The sequence below is a fragment of the Sus scrofa genome, chromosome 9 (assembly GCF_000003025.6).
Source record: "Sus scrofa isolate TJ Tabasco breed Duroc chromosome 9, Sscrofa11.1, whole genome shotgun sequence".
NCBI lineage: Eukaryota > Metazoa > Chordata > Mammalia > Artiodactyla > Suidae > Sus > Sus scrofa.
In genome coordinates this window covers 36,370,454-36,389,178 of record NC_010451.4, presented here as the reverse complement: position 1 = coordinate 36,389,178, position 18,725 = coordinate 36,370,454, and the positions used below count along the sequence as shown (strand labels likewise).

Genomic DNA, 18,725 nt, shown 5'->3' with positions numbered 1-18,725 from the left:
TATTTTTCCCAATCCTTAAACTTGCCAATATTGTTATATCATAATTTTAGAAAGATCATTTCTTGGCATTTGTGTTATTCTGACCACATAGATACTTTTCAATGCTAAGCCCTGGAATAACTATGACTTCTTTTCCTTAGAGTTAATAATTATCTTGCATATTAATCAAGATAGACCAGGCTATGCTACAGCAATAAACAATGCACCTCTTGATAGAAAGAACGTTAAAAATCTGGGCTGTATTTTAAAACCACCGCATGCGAATTCTGCCCAAATCCACTGGCCAGAATTAGCCTCTTGATTCTAAGTGCAAGATGGAAGGGAAATACGTTCCTTCCACGTGTCCAGAAAAGCATCAGATATGAGTGAGCACTAAGTCTCTACCACATCTTTTTCTTCTTGCTAAATTTTCCATGCAGTTGTCAATAATCCAACCCCAAACTCTCTGCCAGTTGCCTTCTTTTAAAAAGTTATTCCTGCTCTTTCCCTGCCTCTGCCCGAGTCACATGGAGGCAGAGGCTCCAGTGCACTCAAGTTTCGGCCCCACCTGTAACCCATCGCCATGGCTAAGGAAGGCATTGCTGCTGCAGGTGTAATGGACATTAATAGTGCTCCACAAGAGGTGCTGAAGACTGCCCTCATCCATGATGGCCCAGCACGTGGAATTCTCGAAGCCGCCAAAGCTTTAGACAAGAGCCAAGCCCATCTTTGTGTGCTTGCATCCAACTTCGATGAGCCAATGTATGTCAAGGTGGTGGAGGCCCTTTGTGCTGAGCACCAGATCAAACTAATTAAGGTCAATAACACAAGAAATGAGGGGAATGGGAAGGCCTCTGTAAAACTGACAGAGAGGGAAAACCCCGTAAAGTGGCCGGTTGTAGTTGTGTGGTGGTAAAGGACTATTGCAAAGAGTCTCAGGCCAAGGATGTCATCGAGGAGTACTTCAAATGCAAGAAATTATCAAATAAAAAGACTGGCTCTTAAAAAAAAAAAGTTCATTCCTATTAGCTTTTCTATAGATTTCATCTTCCTGAGGAGGTCTCTCCTACAACCTCTGCCTTGGTGTTCTTGGTAACTGTGGCGGATACCATCCTAGGAGCTGCCTTCACCATATTCTTGGGCATTTTTTCTTTTCCTCAGAAGTAAATCCCCTGTTCCTCATATTCCATGTCTTCTTCATTCCAGGTTTACTCCTTATGTGTGAGTTATGCGTGTGTGTGTCTGTGTGTGTACAGCACACATCCTCATATAGCTTCCTTAAAAAGATGCATGAGGTAATATTTTGAAGTCTTGCATGCTTGATTTATTCTGCTTTCACAGCTGAGTAACAGTTTGGTCAAATACTGAATTCTTTCAGAATTTTGAAATTTCTCCATTGCTTTCTAGCTTCAACTGCTATTTTCAGAAAGTCTGAAGTCAATCTGATGCCTGATCTTTTGCATGTGACTTGTTATCCATGCTCCCCACCCTGATCCCCAGCTGCAAGTTTGTAGGAACTTCTCCGTGGCTCTAACATTCCAGAATTTCATGACAGTGGTCCCGTAGAATGTGTCTACTTTCATCTATTGTGCTGGACCCTTCCAATCTGAAAACTCAGATCTCTACATCTTAGATACTCTCCTTGAAATGCTTCACTGATTATTTCTCCCGTTTATGTTCCATTTTTCTGGAATGACTCTTACTTTTTTTTTTATTGAATCTTTGGGGCTACTCCTCTAATTTAAAAAGCATTATCTTTCCCCTATTTTCTAAGCCTTTGTCTTTTTGTCCTACTTTTTGAGCGATTTCCCCAACTTTATACTGAGTGTTTTGCTTTTTCGATTGCATTTCCAAAATCTTTTTTGTTCTCAGAATATTCTTTTAAAAATAGTATTTTGTTTTTCTTTTATGATTGCAATATTTTCCCATTATCCATCTGAGAAGATTAAGGACAGGGTTTTTGTTTGTTTGTTTTTAAACATTCCCTTCTCCCTCATTGTTTTTTAGTTGCATTTGGTTTCTGTTCATTTTGATCTTTAGGTTTCATATTACAAAGTTCCTAATATTTCTTGTAATCTTTCATTAAGACTGAAAGCCTCACTTGTAAGATGATCAGTCTTGATCATTTAGTTGAGGAATCTCTCATGTTGTTATCTTAAGTCTTTCCTCTTGGCCTGATCAGATTCTTCAGAAATGACTTCACAATGTCCTGTTTGAAGGGTGAAGATCTGATTGCCAGCATTCTGGGAGCTAAGGCGGCTGGGGTGGGGGAGAAGGCTAGACAGACTTAGTGTACAATATGCATATTCACTTAAATCCTTATTCTAAATAAGGGACCCCAACCTCAATTATACCTGATGCTTCCAATAAAAGACTAATGTTTAATTCTTTTCAAAGAATAAATTTCTAGTTTTTTCCCAGGGTCAGGGGAGAAGTCACCTACTGTGTGGAATGGTGGAGGGATGAAGATTCACTCTTTTTTAGACTGACAATGATCTTTTTTTTTTTTTTTTTTTTGCTTTTTGCTTTTCAGGTCTGCACCTCTGGCATATGGAAGTTACCAGGCTAGGGGTCGAATTGGAGCTACAGATGCCAGCCTATGCCACAACCACAGCAACACCAGATCCAGGTTGAGTCTTCGACCTACACCACAGCTCACAGCAACGTCAGATCCTTAACTCACTAAGTGAGGCCAGGGATTGAAGTTGCATCCTCACAGATCCTAGTCAGGTTCATTACTGCTGAGCCACGACGGGAACTCTGATCCTTATTTGTGCATTCCTACTTCAGAAGCATCTGGTGTCACCCTTCCCTGAGTCTTTAGGGGATTCAATGCCTTAGCCCGGGTTGGTTTTTAGTTTTTCCCACCACTAGCTTAGAAGCCAGTTTTCTTTAATCTGCTAATTCATTTACCATTCCTCCATCTGCTTTCTTCCAGAATTTTGTTGCTATTGTCTCTTTACCTACTCTCCTTTTTAAGATTTATGTTAAAAAACAAAACTACTGTCACTTTAGTGAGATTTCAGGGAAAAAAGCTAAGAGGCACAGGTGTTCAATCTGCTATCATTACTGGAAGCCATTTCTTTTTCTATTGTTACTGTTTCCTGTTGTTATTTCTCCTCCTACTGACATATCCTTCATGTCCCAGCATAGAGAACCACATTCTTTCAGATACATCCTCTGAAACTGGCCCTCACCCTACACATAGATGAAAATTTCTCCCTTTGTTCTGCCACTGGAACTTATTTTCTTGCTCACCAGCCTTTACTGCAATGATTTGACTATTAACTTCCTTTGCTATGAGGCTGTGAGAGAGAACTCTTAATTGCTACCCAGGGTCTATTCTCTTGTCCTCCTTCAGTAATAGAACTCCATGAGTTTTAGCTCACACCCAGCAACTCATACAGAAACGATATCATCCAGCTTTCTTGCAGTTAGTTGTGGTCATGTCACTAAGTTTGGATCAATGGGACATGATAAGTGATGTGTGCAGACTGAGGTTCATTTGCTTGAAGAAGCCCTAGGCTTCCTCTTTCTCCTTCTTGCTTGCTAGGAAATGGCAATGACTGGACAACCCTGGAAACTGATGATGAGACAGAACCACCCAAATAGTTCAGAATTGTTCATTCTGGACTATTAACATAGAAGAAAGAGAAACAAAGATCTACGTTACTTAAGGTACCATATTTGAGTAGTCCCTTTGCTATAGCAGTATAGTCTGTACTTTACCTAGTACAGAGACTGCATGGACCTTGAATGTGAGACTATATCTTGTTTATTTATTTATTTTCGAGAGAGATTTACTATTATTATTATTATTTTTTTGTCTTTTTGTCTTCTTAGGGCCACACCCGCGGCATACGGAGGTTCCCGGGCTAGAGGTCTAATTGGAGCTGCAGCTGCCGGCCTACACCAGAGCCACAGCAATGCCAGATCTGAGCCATGTCTGCGACCTACGCCATAGCTCACGGCAACGCTGGATCCTTAACCCACTGAGCAAGGCCAGGGACTGAACCCACAACCTCGTGGTTCTTAGTTGGATTCGTTTCTGCTGCGCCATGATGGGAACCCCATCTTGTTTATTTTTATATCTACTTCTGTATCTAGTGCTTTGCATACAGTTAATCTAAATAAATGCATAGACTTCCACACACAAATCATAAAACTGATTGATTTCAGTTCTATAAAAAAACAGAAAGCTACTTCAAAGTCCTTTTGAGACTTTAGGACACCATAGCCGGTATCTGCCCGTAGATCTGCTTAACATTAAACACCTCTCTTTGTCTCATAAGGTAAGAGTTCACATAAACCACTCCACTGCAGTGACAGGGTTCATTCCTGTTTCTAAACGAGGCAGTCACTAAGGACTGCACAGAGTCATTGCAGCCACAAGTGTTTGCTGTAGTTATCAGTTCTACTTCTACTGTGTAAATCTATTTCCCCTTTTGTCTCTGAACATAGCAGTAAAATAACTGTTTTAAGTACACGCAGTGATTAACTTGGGTCTGCAGAGATGGGAGTGGGGCTGGGGTGGTGCATAAACAGAATTTTTTTCAGGATAGAAACTATACAATTGTCAATAAAAGTATTTTCAACCATGTCAGGAGGTCTGGTGCAGCAGAAAGAGCACGAACAGAGGCATTAAGAGAACTGTGCTCTTAAGCAAACCACTAACAAATTATAAGGCCTGGGGCAAGTCAAAGCCTCTCTGGACATTCATTCTATTATTTTTAAAATTAGACTGTGGTACAGGTCATCCATCTGTTCCTTCCCAGTCCTATGGTTGTACCAAAATGCAAGAATGTTGATCACAGTGTGGTTGATTTCTGTAGCTTCTTTCATGTGTCCTTTCTCCATCACCTTCTTTAATTTTATTTACTTACTTATTTAATTCATTTAGCTTTTTAGGGCCACAACCGAGGCACATCGGAGGTTCCCAGGCTAGGGGTCAAATGAGAGCTGTAGTCACTGGCCTACGCCACAGCCACAGCAATGCTGGATCCTTAACCCACTGAGCGAGGCCAAGGATTGAACCCACAACCTCATGGTTCCCAGTCGGATTCATTTCCACTGCGCCAAGATGGGAACTCCTAATTTTATTTTCAATTCATCTCTCACTAATTTCCCTTGCCTCCAATAGTCCTTTCCTATACAATTATATTTCTCCACTTTTAGTTTTCTTTTCAGAGTCTGTCCATCTATCTTACCAAATCTGCCCCAATTTTCACCTCATATTTGCTTCATTAACTTTTGAATATATTTTTTTGCTTTTATTTATTTTATTTTTTTAGGGCCGCACATGTGGCAAATAGAAGTTCCCAGTGACAGGTTGAATCTGAGCTGCAGCTGCCAGCCTACACCACAGTCACAGCAATGAAGGATCCCTGCCTGGACTGTGAACTACACTGCAGCTTACAGCAATGCCAGATCCTTAACCCATTGAGTGGGGCCAGGGATGGAACTGGCATCCTCATGGATACTAGTCAGGTTCATTACTGCTGAGCCACAACGGGAAACCCCTGCTTCATTGACTTTTTTTTTTTTTTTGTCTTTTGTCTTTTTTTTTTTTTTGTTGTTGTTGCTATTTCTTGGGCCGCTCCCGCGGCATATGGAGGTTCCCAGGCTAGGGGTTGAATCGGAGCTGTAGCCACCAGCCTACGCCAGGGCCACAGCAACGCGGGATCCGAGCCGCGTCTGCAACCTACACCACAGCTCACGGCAACGCCGGATGGTTAACCCACTGAGCAAGGGCAGGGACCGAACCCGCAACCTCATGGTTCCTAGTCAGATTCGTTAACCACTGCGCCACGATGGGAACTCCTTTTTTTTTTTTTTTTTTTTTGTCTTTTGTCTTTTTTTTTGTTGTTGTTGTTGTTGTTGCTATTTCTTGGGCCTCACTGACTTTTGATTTCCCAACCCCCTAGCCTTTCTGTAGTCGTTTTATATTTAAAAATCTAGGAGTTCCCGTAGTGGCGCAGTGGTTAACGAATCCGACTAGGAACCATGAGGTTGCGGGTTCGGTCCCTGCCCTTGCTCAGTGGGTTAATGATCCAGCGTTGCCGTGAGCTGTGATGTAGGTTGCAGACGCGGCTCGGATCCCGCGTTGCTGTGGCTCTGGCGTAGGCCGGTGGCTACAGCTCCGATTCAACCCCTAGCCTGGGAACCTCCATATGCCGTGGGAGCGGCCCAAGAAATAGCAACAATAACAACAACAACAACAACAACAAAAAAGACAAAAAAAAAAAAAATCTAAAATTATGAAGTTTCATCAATTTGTTCCTTTGTCAAAATTCCAGTTGTCCTAATGATTCTAATTGGAAGATTCTGTGTGTAAAACAAGTGATATTGATATTGCATGATCTGTGTAAGTGTGACAAGGAGCTAGAAGTCAAACAAGAGGATGAACCTTTTAATTCTGAATGTGGAGACAAAATATCAAGGGACTTTCTAGAGTCTATTGATCTAATTAGGTCTCACCCTTAAATATGGTAAACAGTGTTTTAATGGGAGACCTGATGAAGTCATCCAGAAGCACCAACAAAAAGGAGACATAGAGAATAATATAAGAGAAAAAAAAACATGAGAGGGTCTCAAACATGCTCCTAAAAGAAGATTCATTATCTGAACTTTCTTCTGTATTTTTTTCACCTTTACTATCAGGCACTGGAGTATGTGGCCTCTCAAGAAGATCTGGGTCTAGTCCTTCTAATATCATTTTGTTTCTTATTGCCATCCCTGGAACACTTGAACCATTTTGACATACCTGGCATATCTTGGATCCTTGGCTACAGTTAAGATATTTTCTGGTGTTACTTCACTTTCCTATGGTTCGAAGTCCTATAAACTGTTCTGCTGTGATCTGCAGGGGTTTCAGAATGTGATTCATTCGTGATCCTAGTGACACTTATAGGAGATACTTCAAATGTGACATCATCTAGGCCTGGGATAGATGACAACTTTGCATCTAAAATATTGAGAGTTGTTTCAACTTGCTGGATTTGAAGAGAAAGCTTTGCCAATTTCTCCTCACAAATTATAGAAAAGCAATTGAGGAAATGTACGGTGTACACCACAGATTGGTTTATAAATGCAACCATTTTTCGAGTTCCCGTCACAGAGCAGTGGAAATGAATCCAACTAGGAATCATGAGGTTGCGGGTTCGATCCCTGGCCTTGCTCAGTGGGTTAAGAATCTGGCATGCCTGGATCCTGCCTTGCTGAGGCTGTGGTGTAGGCCAGCAGCTGTAGGTCCAATTAGACCCCTAGCCTGGGAATTTCCATGTGCCGTAGTTATGGCCCTAAAAAAAACACCACCGTTCTTTTCTGCTGAATAGCTGGCACCTTAGTCAGGTCTATGTCTGACCCCATGAAAGGAAGCCCATTTTCATCCATGTCCTCAGTGGGCCTCAGATCCGGGCTCATTTGCAAACCCCTCCTTGACTGGGCCCCAAATTAAACCACTTTTAAACATCAACTAATGTTTTGAAGGAGCAGAGGAGAAAACAGACATAAAAGAGGCAGAGGGCAAATAAGGAGAAATAAGCTAAAAAGAAATGAGAGTGTAAAAGACACATTAAAATGGAAAGGAAGGAGAGAAAAAGAAGGTGGGAGGAAACTATGAGGATGGATTGATAGAGGAAAGGGTAAAGGAAAATAAAAATAAGACGCTTAGGGAAGGGTAAGGCACACAGGGAAGAGAAAGATCCACAGAAGGAGCTGGCAGAAGACAAAGAGGCAGGCAGAGAGTTTGCGAAGGCCTAGGATATTGAGTGGTATTAGTCAGAGGTCACTATCAGATTTGGGGTTGGGAGGGCAGAGAAAGCTGTCCCTTATATAGCAAGACTACTTATGGCCCTCTGCTAAGTTAATTAGCCGGTTAACTAATGTCTGCAGGTTTTCCATTGCTCCAAATCTCAAGTTTAGTGGTTCTGCTCAAAGAATGTGACTAAAGCAACTCCCCAAGGGAGTGTTCCCCAATTTATATTCCTTAGAACACTAGTTACCATAGGATTTCATATTTTAAGAACAGCCCCTCAAATAAAAGGTGGGAATGCTAGTTTATTTATTAAATTTTTTTTATTTTTTATTTTTACAGCCACACCTGTGGCATATGGAAGTTCCCAGGCTAGAGGTCGAATTGGAGCTGCAGCTGCAGCCTACACCATTGTCACAGCAACACCAGATGAGCTCTGAGACCTACAGTGCAGCTTTCCCAAAAGGTCTGATTCTTAACTCGCTAAGGGAGTTCAGGGTCAAACCTGCTTCCTCATGGATACTAGTCAGGTTCTTAACCTGCTGAGCCACAATGGGAACTCCAGGAATGCTAGTTAAATCAAAGTCAAACACATTTCTTTGTTCAATACTTATTAGGGCCTTTGATAGTGAATTTCTCAGAGAGAAAAATGGAATATAGGGATTTCCAAACTTATTTGATTATAGAACTCATCCTTTAAAAAGAATCACAAAGGATGAGTGCTCTGCAGAACATGCTTTGAAAAGCACTGCACTAGGAGAAGGTTATTCCCTGAGCTTTTTTTTTTGTCATCTTTTTGTCCTTTTAGGGCCGCACCCGTGGCATATGGAGGTTCCCAGGCTAGGGGTATTTTCCTGCAGGCCTATGTCAGAGCCATGCAAGGCAGGATCCGAGCTGTGTCTGCGACCTACACCACAGGTCATACACCACAGGTCACGGCAACGCTGGATCCTTAACCCACTGAGCAAGGCCAGGGATTGAACCTGAAACCTCATGATTCCTAGTCAGATTCGTTTCTGCTGTGCCATGACGGGAACTCCCCCCTGAGCTTTATAACCAGTGTTTGTAAAGCACATCTCCATACCTCCTAGCCTTATGTACACTTATTCATTCTTATTAACACTGTGTTAAGCTTTATTCTGCTTCTCTTCCTGCTAAACTTCTTCCACTGTGATGATTAAAAAATAAAAGTGGTGACTGCTAGTTTTCCCCCAGTGCCCACAATGCCAAGTGCATCTTCCCTTCTTCCTCTGCAGAGAGCGGCCCCATCTCAGTGTGGCCTTGTAACTAATTTCTCCGAGAACTGAAGTGATCTGAACCACATTGGCCTCACTTGCCTCACTTGCTTAAAAGAAACACTGCTTGATTTAGAATTTTTCCTTCCCCTCTTCCTGAGCCTGCACACAGTGTGCCTGCAACCCATCTTTGTCCCCACAGACAATGATGATGTTCTAGGGATGGTAGAGATGTAAGAGAGAAGATACCTGAATGATGGTACACCTTCAACAACTCGGACCACTTACCTTGAGAGAATTACACAGGAAAGAAATAAACTATCATTAATGAAGGCACTGTAATGTTAAGTATCCTTAAGACTTAATACATTTAACATTTATCATGACTAAAATATAGTATTAATAATAAAAATTCAACAATTGAATGTTATGTTACAATTTACAGATGCTCACATATTCATAATTTTCTTAAACCTTCTTCACTTTGATTTTGTTCCTTTTTATTTTTGCAAGTAGTTACTACTAGCATATATTCATATTAACATAGAAAACATTGTCAGTTATACCTCAGTAAAGCTGGGTTTAAAAAAAAGAAAACTAAGGGAGTTCCTGTCATGGCTCAGTGGTTAACGAATTCCACTAGCAACCATGAGGTTGCGGGTTGGATCCCTGGTCTCGCTCAGTGGATTAAGGATCCGGCATTGCAGTGAGCTGTGGTGTACGTTGCAGAAGCAGCTCAGATCCCGAGTTGCTGTGGCTCTGGTGTAGACTGGCGGCTACAGCTCCGATTAGACCCCTAGCCTGGGAACCTCCATATGCCGCGGGAGCGGCCCTAGAAAAATGCAAAAAGACAAAAATAAATAAATAAATTTAAAAAAAATAATAATAAAAACAAAACAAGAAAACTAAGGATATTTATGGTTATAATTATCAGCTCACTCTGTTGTTGTTCTGTAGCATATTTATGTTTTCAATCTATAGGCTGAGCAGTCTACAGTAGGTTCCATTTTGTTAGTTTATATCTAAATACTAATAAACCTCCAAATAAAATATTTCCCACAAATTCCTAATGGTATGGTTATAACTAATGACAAGACTATATATTCATGAACTATATAATAACTTTCTATGAAATAAATGTGCTTATTCAAAATGAGTATCTATTTTTCTTAGAGGAAGGTACAGAATAATTTAACAGCAATTGTCTTAAATGCAGTTTTTTTGAGAAACATTCTGCAAAATGAGAGAAAAGCCAGTATTTGGAGGTAGCTAATGAAATATGTATACATCCTTGTTAAAGAGCCAAACAAAACAAAGTATGACTCATGATCTGTAAACATTCTCTAAATGTTTTCACATTATTATGAAAGTTACTGTCTAGTTTTAATAATGCATATAAAAATAAGGGAGTTCCCTCTGTAGTGCAGTGGGTTAAGGGTCCAGAATTGCCACAGCTGTGGTTTAGGACAAAGGTGTGGCTTGGATTCAGTCCCTGCCCTGGAAACTTTCATATGCTATAGGTGTGGCCGATAAAGGAAAAAAAATGTATATAAAATGAATTACTATTCTTCTTCTTAAAGGCAATAAAAAGCAATGATGTATTTAGCAGAAAGGTCTTTAAAATCTAACAAATTAATCATCCCTTACTTTCTTGTCAATAAGTTTAAGAGCTACTTTTAAGGAAAAAATTTGATAGAAGATTTTACTACCTATGTTTCTTGAAGCTGCAATTAATAGTAGTTGCTAAAAATTTAAGGTATAAAGAACATGTTTTTTATTATACTTACTTTAGAGGGTAGAGCAAGAGCAAATGCTTTTTTCTTTTCTTTTTTTTTTTCTTTTGTCTTTTTGCCATTTCTTGGGCTGCACCCTCAGCATATGGAGGTTCCCAGGCCAGGGGTAGAATCGGAGCTGTAGCCACTGGCCTATGCCAGAGCCACAGAGACACAGGATCCGAGCCACATCTGCGACCTACACCACAGCTCAGGGCAACGCCGGATCCTTAACCCACTGAGCAAGGCCAGGGATCTAACCTGCAACCTCATGGTTTCTAGTTGGATTCGTTAACCACTGGGCCACCATGGGAACTCCGCAAATGCTTTTTTCTAAGCATGAAATACCTTCAAGTTCATCTCCAATTGAGATCACAAGTGAAGGAATTTGCCATCAGCCTTAGAATGGTAAAACTGTAATGAATCTTACAGATCCTAATGATTTCATTTCACAGATGAGGAATCAGAAACTTGAAAAATTTTAAAGATAACTTCTTTAAAAACAAACATTCTTTTTAGAATTCTAGGTACTGTACAATTCAAATCAAAAAGCTTTAACATCTCTCTGAAGGGCTGGCCTTACCGTCTTTACAATTCATACATTGGAAAACTAAGGTATAAGCCAGCTAAGCAGTTCACTTACTGTCTCCATGAATCAGTGTCGCAGCTGGAATGGAAGCCAAAACTTTAAATGTTGGACCATTCTCACAGAGGTGAGCTTATCTCCCTTGGAACGGATGCTGGCTAGGGTGAGGGGAAGCGTGTTTGGGAAGTCCCCGGAAGGAGTACTCTATTTCACAAGCAGAGTACTTGCTGAGGACTACAAAATGCTTGCTTTAATGAGTTCCAATTGAAAAGGCAATCTTCAAAAAAACCCCAAACACTACAATATATCAGATTCCCTACCTTTCTCTAAAAATAAGTCCTTTAATCCTAGAAATTTAAAATGGGCTTCATATCTGGTTCAACCTTAAATACCTGGGAAATGCATAAATTTACATTGAGTTTCTATCCATATGAGTCACCTTTGTGAAATACTTGAGGATTTCAAAGAGTGTTTAGAAGGAGACTATTCATCTGGATTCCACACCCCTCCCACCCCATTTAGCAATGTATTTTCTGATCCGTTATCATCCTGGAAGGTTAAGTAGCTATTATAAATAAAATAAAGGAAAAGTTCCTAACAAATCTCAATATATATCTCTTTTCTCCACCAAAGAACCAATGATGACAAACTTCTAAACACAACTCGACCTTAAAAAAACAAAACAAAAAACTGCTCAGCTGTGCCAGAGTCCCTGATGTTACATCTAGATGCTGCTGCACCAGACACATTCCCACGGGTCCTGGCCCAGTATTTCTGATGACCACATTCGGTGCTGTGAGGTGTTCAAATCATTACCGCATTCGTCTCCCTCTGAACGATGCCCAATGAGCTCATGCAGTGATCTGGGTTGGAGCACTGCTTGCGGCGAAGCTAAAGGCATCAATCAGGAATCTGGGAACCCTTTTTTGCAGTTCTCCCGAGCCGCATAGATGGGAAGCCGCGCGGTCAGGGGAGGAAAAGGGGAGCTTGGAGGAGGGTGGCCGGGTCAGGGCGTGGGCAGCGAGGCACGCTGAGTTTGGGGAGAATGCAGCAGGGGAGTTGAAGAGTTGGGGGGAAAAAATACCAGCAGGGTGACATGGGTTCAGGCGGGAAAGGAAAGACGGAAAGGGGGCGCAGGAAATGGGCGCCAAAGAAAGAAGTGAGAAATTGCGGAGGAGGAAGTCGTCCCTGGAAGAGGAGGGGCAAAGGGGAAGCGAGAATGGAGTGTTTGCACTTTTGGAAGGGGAGGCCCGGAACCTCTCCCGACCGGGGCCGAGCGGCCGACGCTTGGGGAAGGTGCGCCCAGGGGTCCAGAGGGAGCGGCGGTCCCTGGGGTCCTGGGGTCCCAGTGCCGGCCACCCTACCTGAACCGCTCCTGTCCCGCCGTGTCCCAGAGCTGCAGCTTGATCCTCTTGCCCGGCTCGATTTCCAACAGGCGGGAGAAGAAGTCCACGCCGACAGTGGGGTCGCAGGCGGGGGAGCGCAGCCCGGGGAAGCGGCCCTGAGTGAAGCGGTGCAGGAGGCACGACTTGCCCACGGTGGAGTCCCCTATCACGATGAGTCTGAACTGGTAGATCCAGATGGTCTCCATCGCTCACGTGCCCTGCGGGCTCCAGGGCTGCCCCACCCGCCCTCCCACCGCGGGGCCGGCTCAGCAGCGGGAACTGTCCCTTCAGCACCTCCCGGGTGCCCGCCCGCTGGCTTCCAGCATATTCCTGCGGCTGCGGCCGCCGCCTGGTCCCCGCCCTCTCTGGGCAGGGGCGGGGCCTAGGGGCAGGGGCGGGGCCGTCAAGGGGGCGGGGCCCGGCCGGGGCGAGGAACCAGGGAACTCGCCTAGCCGCGCGCGGACTCCCGCCCCCCACCCGCGTGAATCACTCTCCTCCGAAGCTCACTGGGCGCCGACTGGGAAAGTGCCTGTGGTGAAAGGACGTGACAGAAGCAACAACCAATAAAAATGAAGCAAGGCCTCGGCTCTTGGAGGGTCAACCAATGAAAAGTGAGAATCATTTTCTTACGGGCGTGAGGGCGGGCTCGTCAGATTCCGGCTCTGATTTGCAAATTGCAGGAGCTGTGAACCCGGGTTCCTGCTGTAGTTTGCTGTAGTGTAGCAGTGTGACCACGTTACCTACCCAGATTTCTGAATGTTCCAGTTGGTGGCTTTCTGCTCTCTAGCCTTGTCGCGTGTCACCTCTGAGGCGTTCTTGGGTGAAGGAGTTGAGGGCAGAATCTAAATTTGCAGGGCAAGTTCTAGATGCATCTAGTAAGAGCTTTGGCCATTGCTCTCCCACCACTGCTCATTATTACTGAAGAGTGAGAAAGATAAGTAGAATCGTCTTTGCTCTCTACGGCCTTTCTGCTGGGGGAAGGAAAGAAAAAAATGAAAGGTTGAGATGTTTATAAAATCTCCCATTCTTCTCCGTCCTACGTTTTGTATGTCTGAAAAACGCTAAAGTCGTCTGTTCTTAGTTTGTATCTGGTCAGGAATCTAAATAAAGTACACCTGGGAGTTGCCGTCCTGGCACAGCTGAAATGAATCCCCCTAGGAACCATGAAGTTGAGGATTCAATCCCTGGCCTTGCTCAGTGGATCTGGCATTGCCCTGAGCTGTGGTGTAGGTTGACCTCTAGCCTGGGAACCTCTATGTGCCGCAGTGCGGCCCTAAAATGACAAAAAGATTTTTAAAAAATTAAAAAAAAAAAAATTACCCCTGAATTCTTGAGAGATGGTACTACTACTTTCTTCAAACTGATTAATATGAATTCAAGATTTATCTTTTAAAACTTGAAAAGTTTTAACGTGTGTTTTTGCCAAAATAGAACATTAACAATTCTGCTTTTTTTTTTTTTTTTTTTTCATGCTCACATCCAAACTTAGACTTTGTTTTTCATCCTTCTTTTCTTGTTTTGGAGGAAGATACTTTTTTCAAGGATGTGTTTAATTCCCCACTACCCATCTTTTAACACCCCCCCACAGTTGACCTTTATTTCATACTGTTTATATGTCAAATCTCCCCCTTTCCAATTGTTTTTACTGCTGAGCCAAGACATACTCAAGCATCCACAATCCTGAAACAAAGCAAAACATTTATCCTTTAGATTTTTGCTTTCTCCATTCTTCTTTACAAACTTAAAAAAAAAAAACATCTATTCTCAATTTTCAACCATCAGTCTTCATCCCTGCCATGCTTAATATACCCCTAAAATTGCTTTTGATGAGGTTGCCAGGGACTTTCTAAATACCAAATCTGGGAGTTCCCGTTGTGGCGCAGTGGTTAACGAATCCACTAAGAACCATGAGGTTGCGGGTTCGGTCCCTGCCCTTGCACAGTGGGTTAACGATCCGGCGTTGCCGTGAGCTGTGGTGTAGGCTGCAGACGCGGCTCGGATCCCGAGTTGCGGTGGAGCTCCGATTCTACCCCTAGCCTGGGAACCTCCATATGCCGCGGGAGCGGCCCAAGAAATAGCAACAACAACAACAAAAAGACAAAAAAGAAAAAATAAATAAATTAATACCAAATCTGCCCCTCCCAACCTCATCATCTATCTTTAGCTGTTCTTGACCTCCCAGTAGCTTTTATTGATTATACTTTTGCTGAAAGTTGCTTGGTTGACCCAACTCCTAACTACAGTCCTCTTCTAGTTCTCCTTCGGTTAGGGATGGCCAATGGACAGAGTTCAACCAATGAGATATAAGTAATACTTCTACTAAAGCTTTTTTTCTTTTCTTTTTTTTTTTTTTTAAATAAAGGACTTGCACCCCTACTGCCTATCACCCTGTCTCCTTTTCCTTCCTACCTGGAAAATATAACAACACCTTGTGACCATAAAGGCGAAGGCTAGATGCTAAAGATGTTGGTAGGAGAGAGAGGAAACACCCCAGTCCCTGATGGACTTGCTGATCTCCGGTACTAGCTCTGGACATCTTGTGGTTTGAGACAAATAAAGTAATACCTGTTTAAGCTCCTAGTGATTGGATTCTACAAGTATTTCTTGGTTTCTACAAAAGCATTATTTCCTAGTTATTTGTTCTTTCTAAACTTCCTCACTGACTCCTCTTTCTTTGATCTATATCTGATCCATTCAAGTTCTTGAGAGATCCGTCTTTCCTTTCTCTACCCTCTTCCCCTCTTTTCCTTTACTTTCTCATGACCTCTTCTACTCCAGTGACTTCAGTTACTCCCTTATCCAAATCATATGTCCTCACCTGACCTCTGCTGTGTATTCATATTTCCAACTACCTCTCCTCGTAGATGTTAGATACACATTTCAAACTAGACAGATCTATGTTAGTTTTAATTCTTTGAAAAAAAACCTTTTAGTTAGGGTGCTATAAAAAGATGAGTGCATGTATCATAAGGATACAGAGGTATTTGTACAGAATCCACAGGCAGGAATTCAGCTCAATCAGAAAGAGGTTGGAATCAGGAAAGGGAAAGCTCTAGGGAACTCAGGCACCCTGTGTGTATCTGTGTCTCTCATGCCTATTTCCTTCTAACATTTTCTGCATTCATCTCTCTGCAAACCAGCTTTCCTTGCTGCTTAGTCCATATGAAGCTGCTTCAGTTTCCAAGTTATGTGTCTAGACACATGTGGAAACCAATTTCCATTTTTCTGTAGAGACAATCTAGTTGACCCATTTCAGAAAAAGTGTTCATACCAAAGTGATATGGTCAGTGAAACAGAACATGCAGCAGGCCAGTCCCTTTGGATGGGGAATGTGGAATATTAGCTTTTCTGGAGAAAGAATGGGTTCATAGCTTCCTGTTGTGTCAAAAATATATCCTCTATAACATCCAGTAATGATGGAGTTCCCGTCGTGGCTCAGTGGTTAACGAATCCAACTAGGAACCATGAGGTTGCGGGTTCGGTCCCTGCCCTTGCTCAGTTGGTTAACGATCTGGCGTTGCCATGGGCTGTGGTGTAGGTTGCAGACGCGGCTCAGATCCCACGTTGCTGTGGCTCTGGCGTAGGCCGGTGGCTACAACTCCGATTCGACCCCTAGCCTGGGAACCTCCATATGCCGAGGGAGTGGCCCAAGAAATGGCAAAAAGAAAAAAAAATCCAATAATGAATTCAATGGCTTCCTTGCCATGTTTTCTTTCCCTGTGTTTTATAGTTTGGTTAATGGAGTTAGTATTTATTCTAGTTCCCTAGACAATTGAAAGCTTATAGTGCTGAATTTGGAGACTGGAGGGTTGTGTTGTATAAAGGGGAGGGATGGAATTGGTCTGAAGGCCGCAGAATGTAGAGCTAATGATAATCTAATAGGTAGCATCTAGGGCAAAACTGAAATGGAGAGGAACTTAGACAAGTCAACTGAACCCTCTTAAAAGAATTGGGTAGAAAAAGCAGATCTAGCCATAACCCAACAGAATGGAAACTGAGGAATCCAGCCCAAAGAAAGGTTTGAATGAGAGGTCAGAAGCATAGCTTGGAAAGATACCATTAAGCAGAGGAAAACGCATGGGGCTTTTTATAAGATCCCTGATCTCAGGAAAGATCTAATGAGAACACTAAGGAATTTTAGACTCTATATTCAGTTGATTAAGATAGAATAAAGGCATCATCCATCTTGGAATCCTCCCTCTCCTTTGGCATATTCTGCCAATCATTAAATTTTATTGCTTTTATATTAGCAATATCTTATACATTTATGCCATTTCTGAACTTCCCACTATCACTGTCTTTGTTCATTCTCTTATCACTTTAGACTATACTGCTCAGTAGTCTCTGTATTAGTTTCTTAGGGCTGTGCAAAAAAGTACCATAAAAGGAATGGCTTAAGTCAACAGAAATTTTTTGGCTCATAGTTCTGGAGGCTAGAAGTCCAAAATCAAGGTATCTATAGGGCTAGTTCCTTCTGAGGGCTATGAAGAAGAATCTGTTCTATGTCTCTTTCCTAGTTTTTGGTGGTTTACTGGCGATCTTCAGCATTCCTTGGACTATAGATGTATCACATCAGCCCTCCACCTTCACATGGCATTTTTTCTGTGTCTCTTCACATAAGACTTCCCTCTGTATATGTCTGTGTCCCTGTTCAAATTTCCCTTTTTCATCAGGACAGCAGTCATATTGAATTAGGGCCCACCTGAGTGACCTCATCTTAATTTAATTATCTGCAGAGACTGTTTTCAAATAAGGCACATTCTAAAGCACTGGAAATTAGTACTTCAACACATCTTTTTTGGAGGGGCTACAATTCAACCCATACCAGCCTCCCACTTTGTTTCTACATTGCTTCCAAAATTACTTTATTAAACACCTTTGATGATTCATTCACCCTAGAATAAAGTCTAAATACCTAAACATATCATGTATGACCAATCATAATGTGACATCCATAATCTAGTCAGTAATTCCTCTACATGACATACTATTCATGTTATACTGGTTTTTTGTTGTTGTTGGGTTTTTGTTGTTGTTGTTGTTGTTGTTGTTTTGGTGCTGTTGTCGCCTCTCCTTATACTTTTTTCACCAGGTAAAATCTGGTCAGCTTTTGTGTTTTTTTTTTTTTTTTTTTTTTTTTTTTTGGTCTTTTTAGGGCTGCACCCGAGGCATACGGAGGTTCCCAGGCCAGGCCAGGGGTTGAATCAGAGCTGCATCCACCAGCCTACGCCACAGCTCAAGGCAACGCCAGATCCTTAACCCACTAAGCAAGGCCAGAGATCAAACCGGCAACCTCACAGTTCCTAATCAGGATTCATTTCTGCTGCGCCATGACGGGAACTCCAGGTCAGCAAATTTCTATTCACTCTCCAAGGCCCAGAACAAGACCCCTTTATGGTCTTTCTAAACCATCTATACCCCCCAAGGAGAAATGATTTCTCCCTCATCTACGTTCCTAGGCAACAGAGTCCTCTGTACTTGCATTGTATCACTTAGATTTTCTATAAGATATTTCATTGACTTATAGCTATTGGTTTGACTATTTGTTGTTAGACTGTCAGTTCCTTAAGGCCAGAAGGATTATTTCCCCAGCACACACACAGCTAGCACATAGTGGGACTCTACAAATATTCATGGAGTGGAAATGAACTGTTGACCATAATTCTCGTGAACTTGAACATCTGTATGTGTGCAGTGTGAACACAGCCAACAGACCTGAGTTCTGGTCCCAGCATTGCCACCAAGTTTGGGGGACTTTTTTTCTTTTTACAGCCATAGCTGTGCAATATGGAAGTTCCCAGGCTAGGGACCTCAGCTTGCAGAAATGCCAGATCCTTAACCCACTGATTGAGGCCAGAGATGGAGCCCATATTCTCATGGACACTATGTCGGGTTCTAACCTGCTGAGCCACAATGGGATCTCCAAGTTTGGGAGACTTTTTACAAATCACTTAATCTCTCTGGATCTTTGTTTCCTCATCTGGTTGAGAGATATTAGTGTTTTTTAAACTGGGG

General features: G+C 42.4%; 1 protein-coding gene and 2 pseudogenes across 2 annotated transcripts in view; 1 reads left to right on the top strand and 2 right to left on the bottom strand.

The window, feature by feature from the left end:
- RAB39A (RAB39A, member RAS oncogene family) overlaps positions 1 to 18,725 on the bottom strand; it is a 62,352-nt gene that overhangs the window by 14,512 nt on the left and 29,115 nt on the right. Inside the window, exon 2 of one of the 2 annotated variants that reach the window (XM_021062738.1) lies at positions 12,690 to 13,681. In XM_021062738.1, the coding sequence (XP_020918397.1) occupies positions 12,690 to 12,916 (227 nt within the window). In that variant the 5' untranslated portion in view covers positions 12,917 to 13,681. The remainder of the gene's footprint in view (positions 1 to 12,689; positions 13,682 to 18,725) is intronic. The other variant, XM_003129824.3, reaches the window with a different exon arrangement.
- On the top strand, positions 528 to 993 carry LOC102163881 (annotated as a pseudogene).
- On the bottom strand, positions 6,185 to 8,598 carry LOC106504868 (annotated as a pseudogene).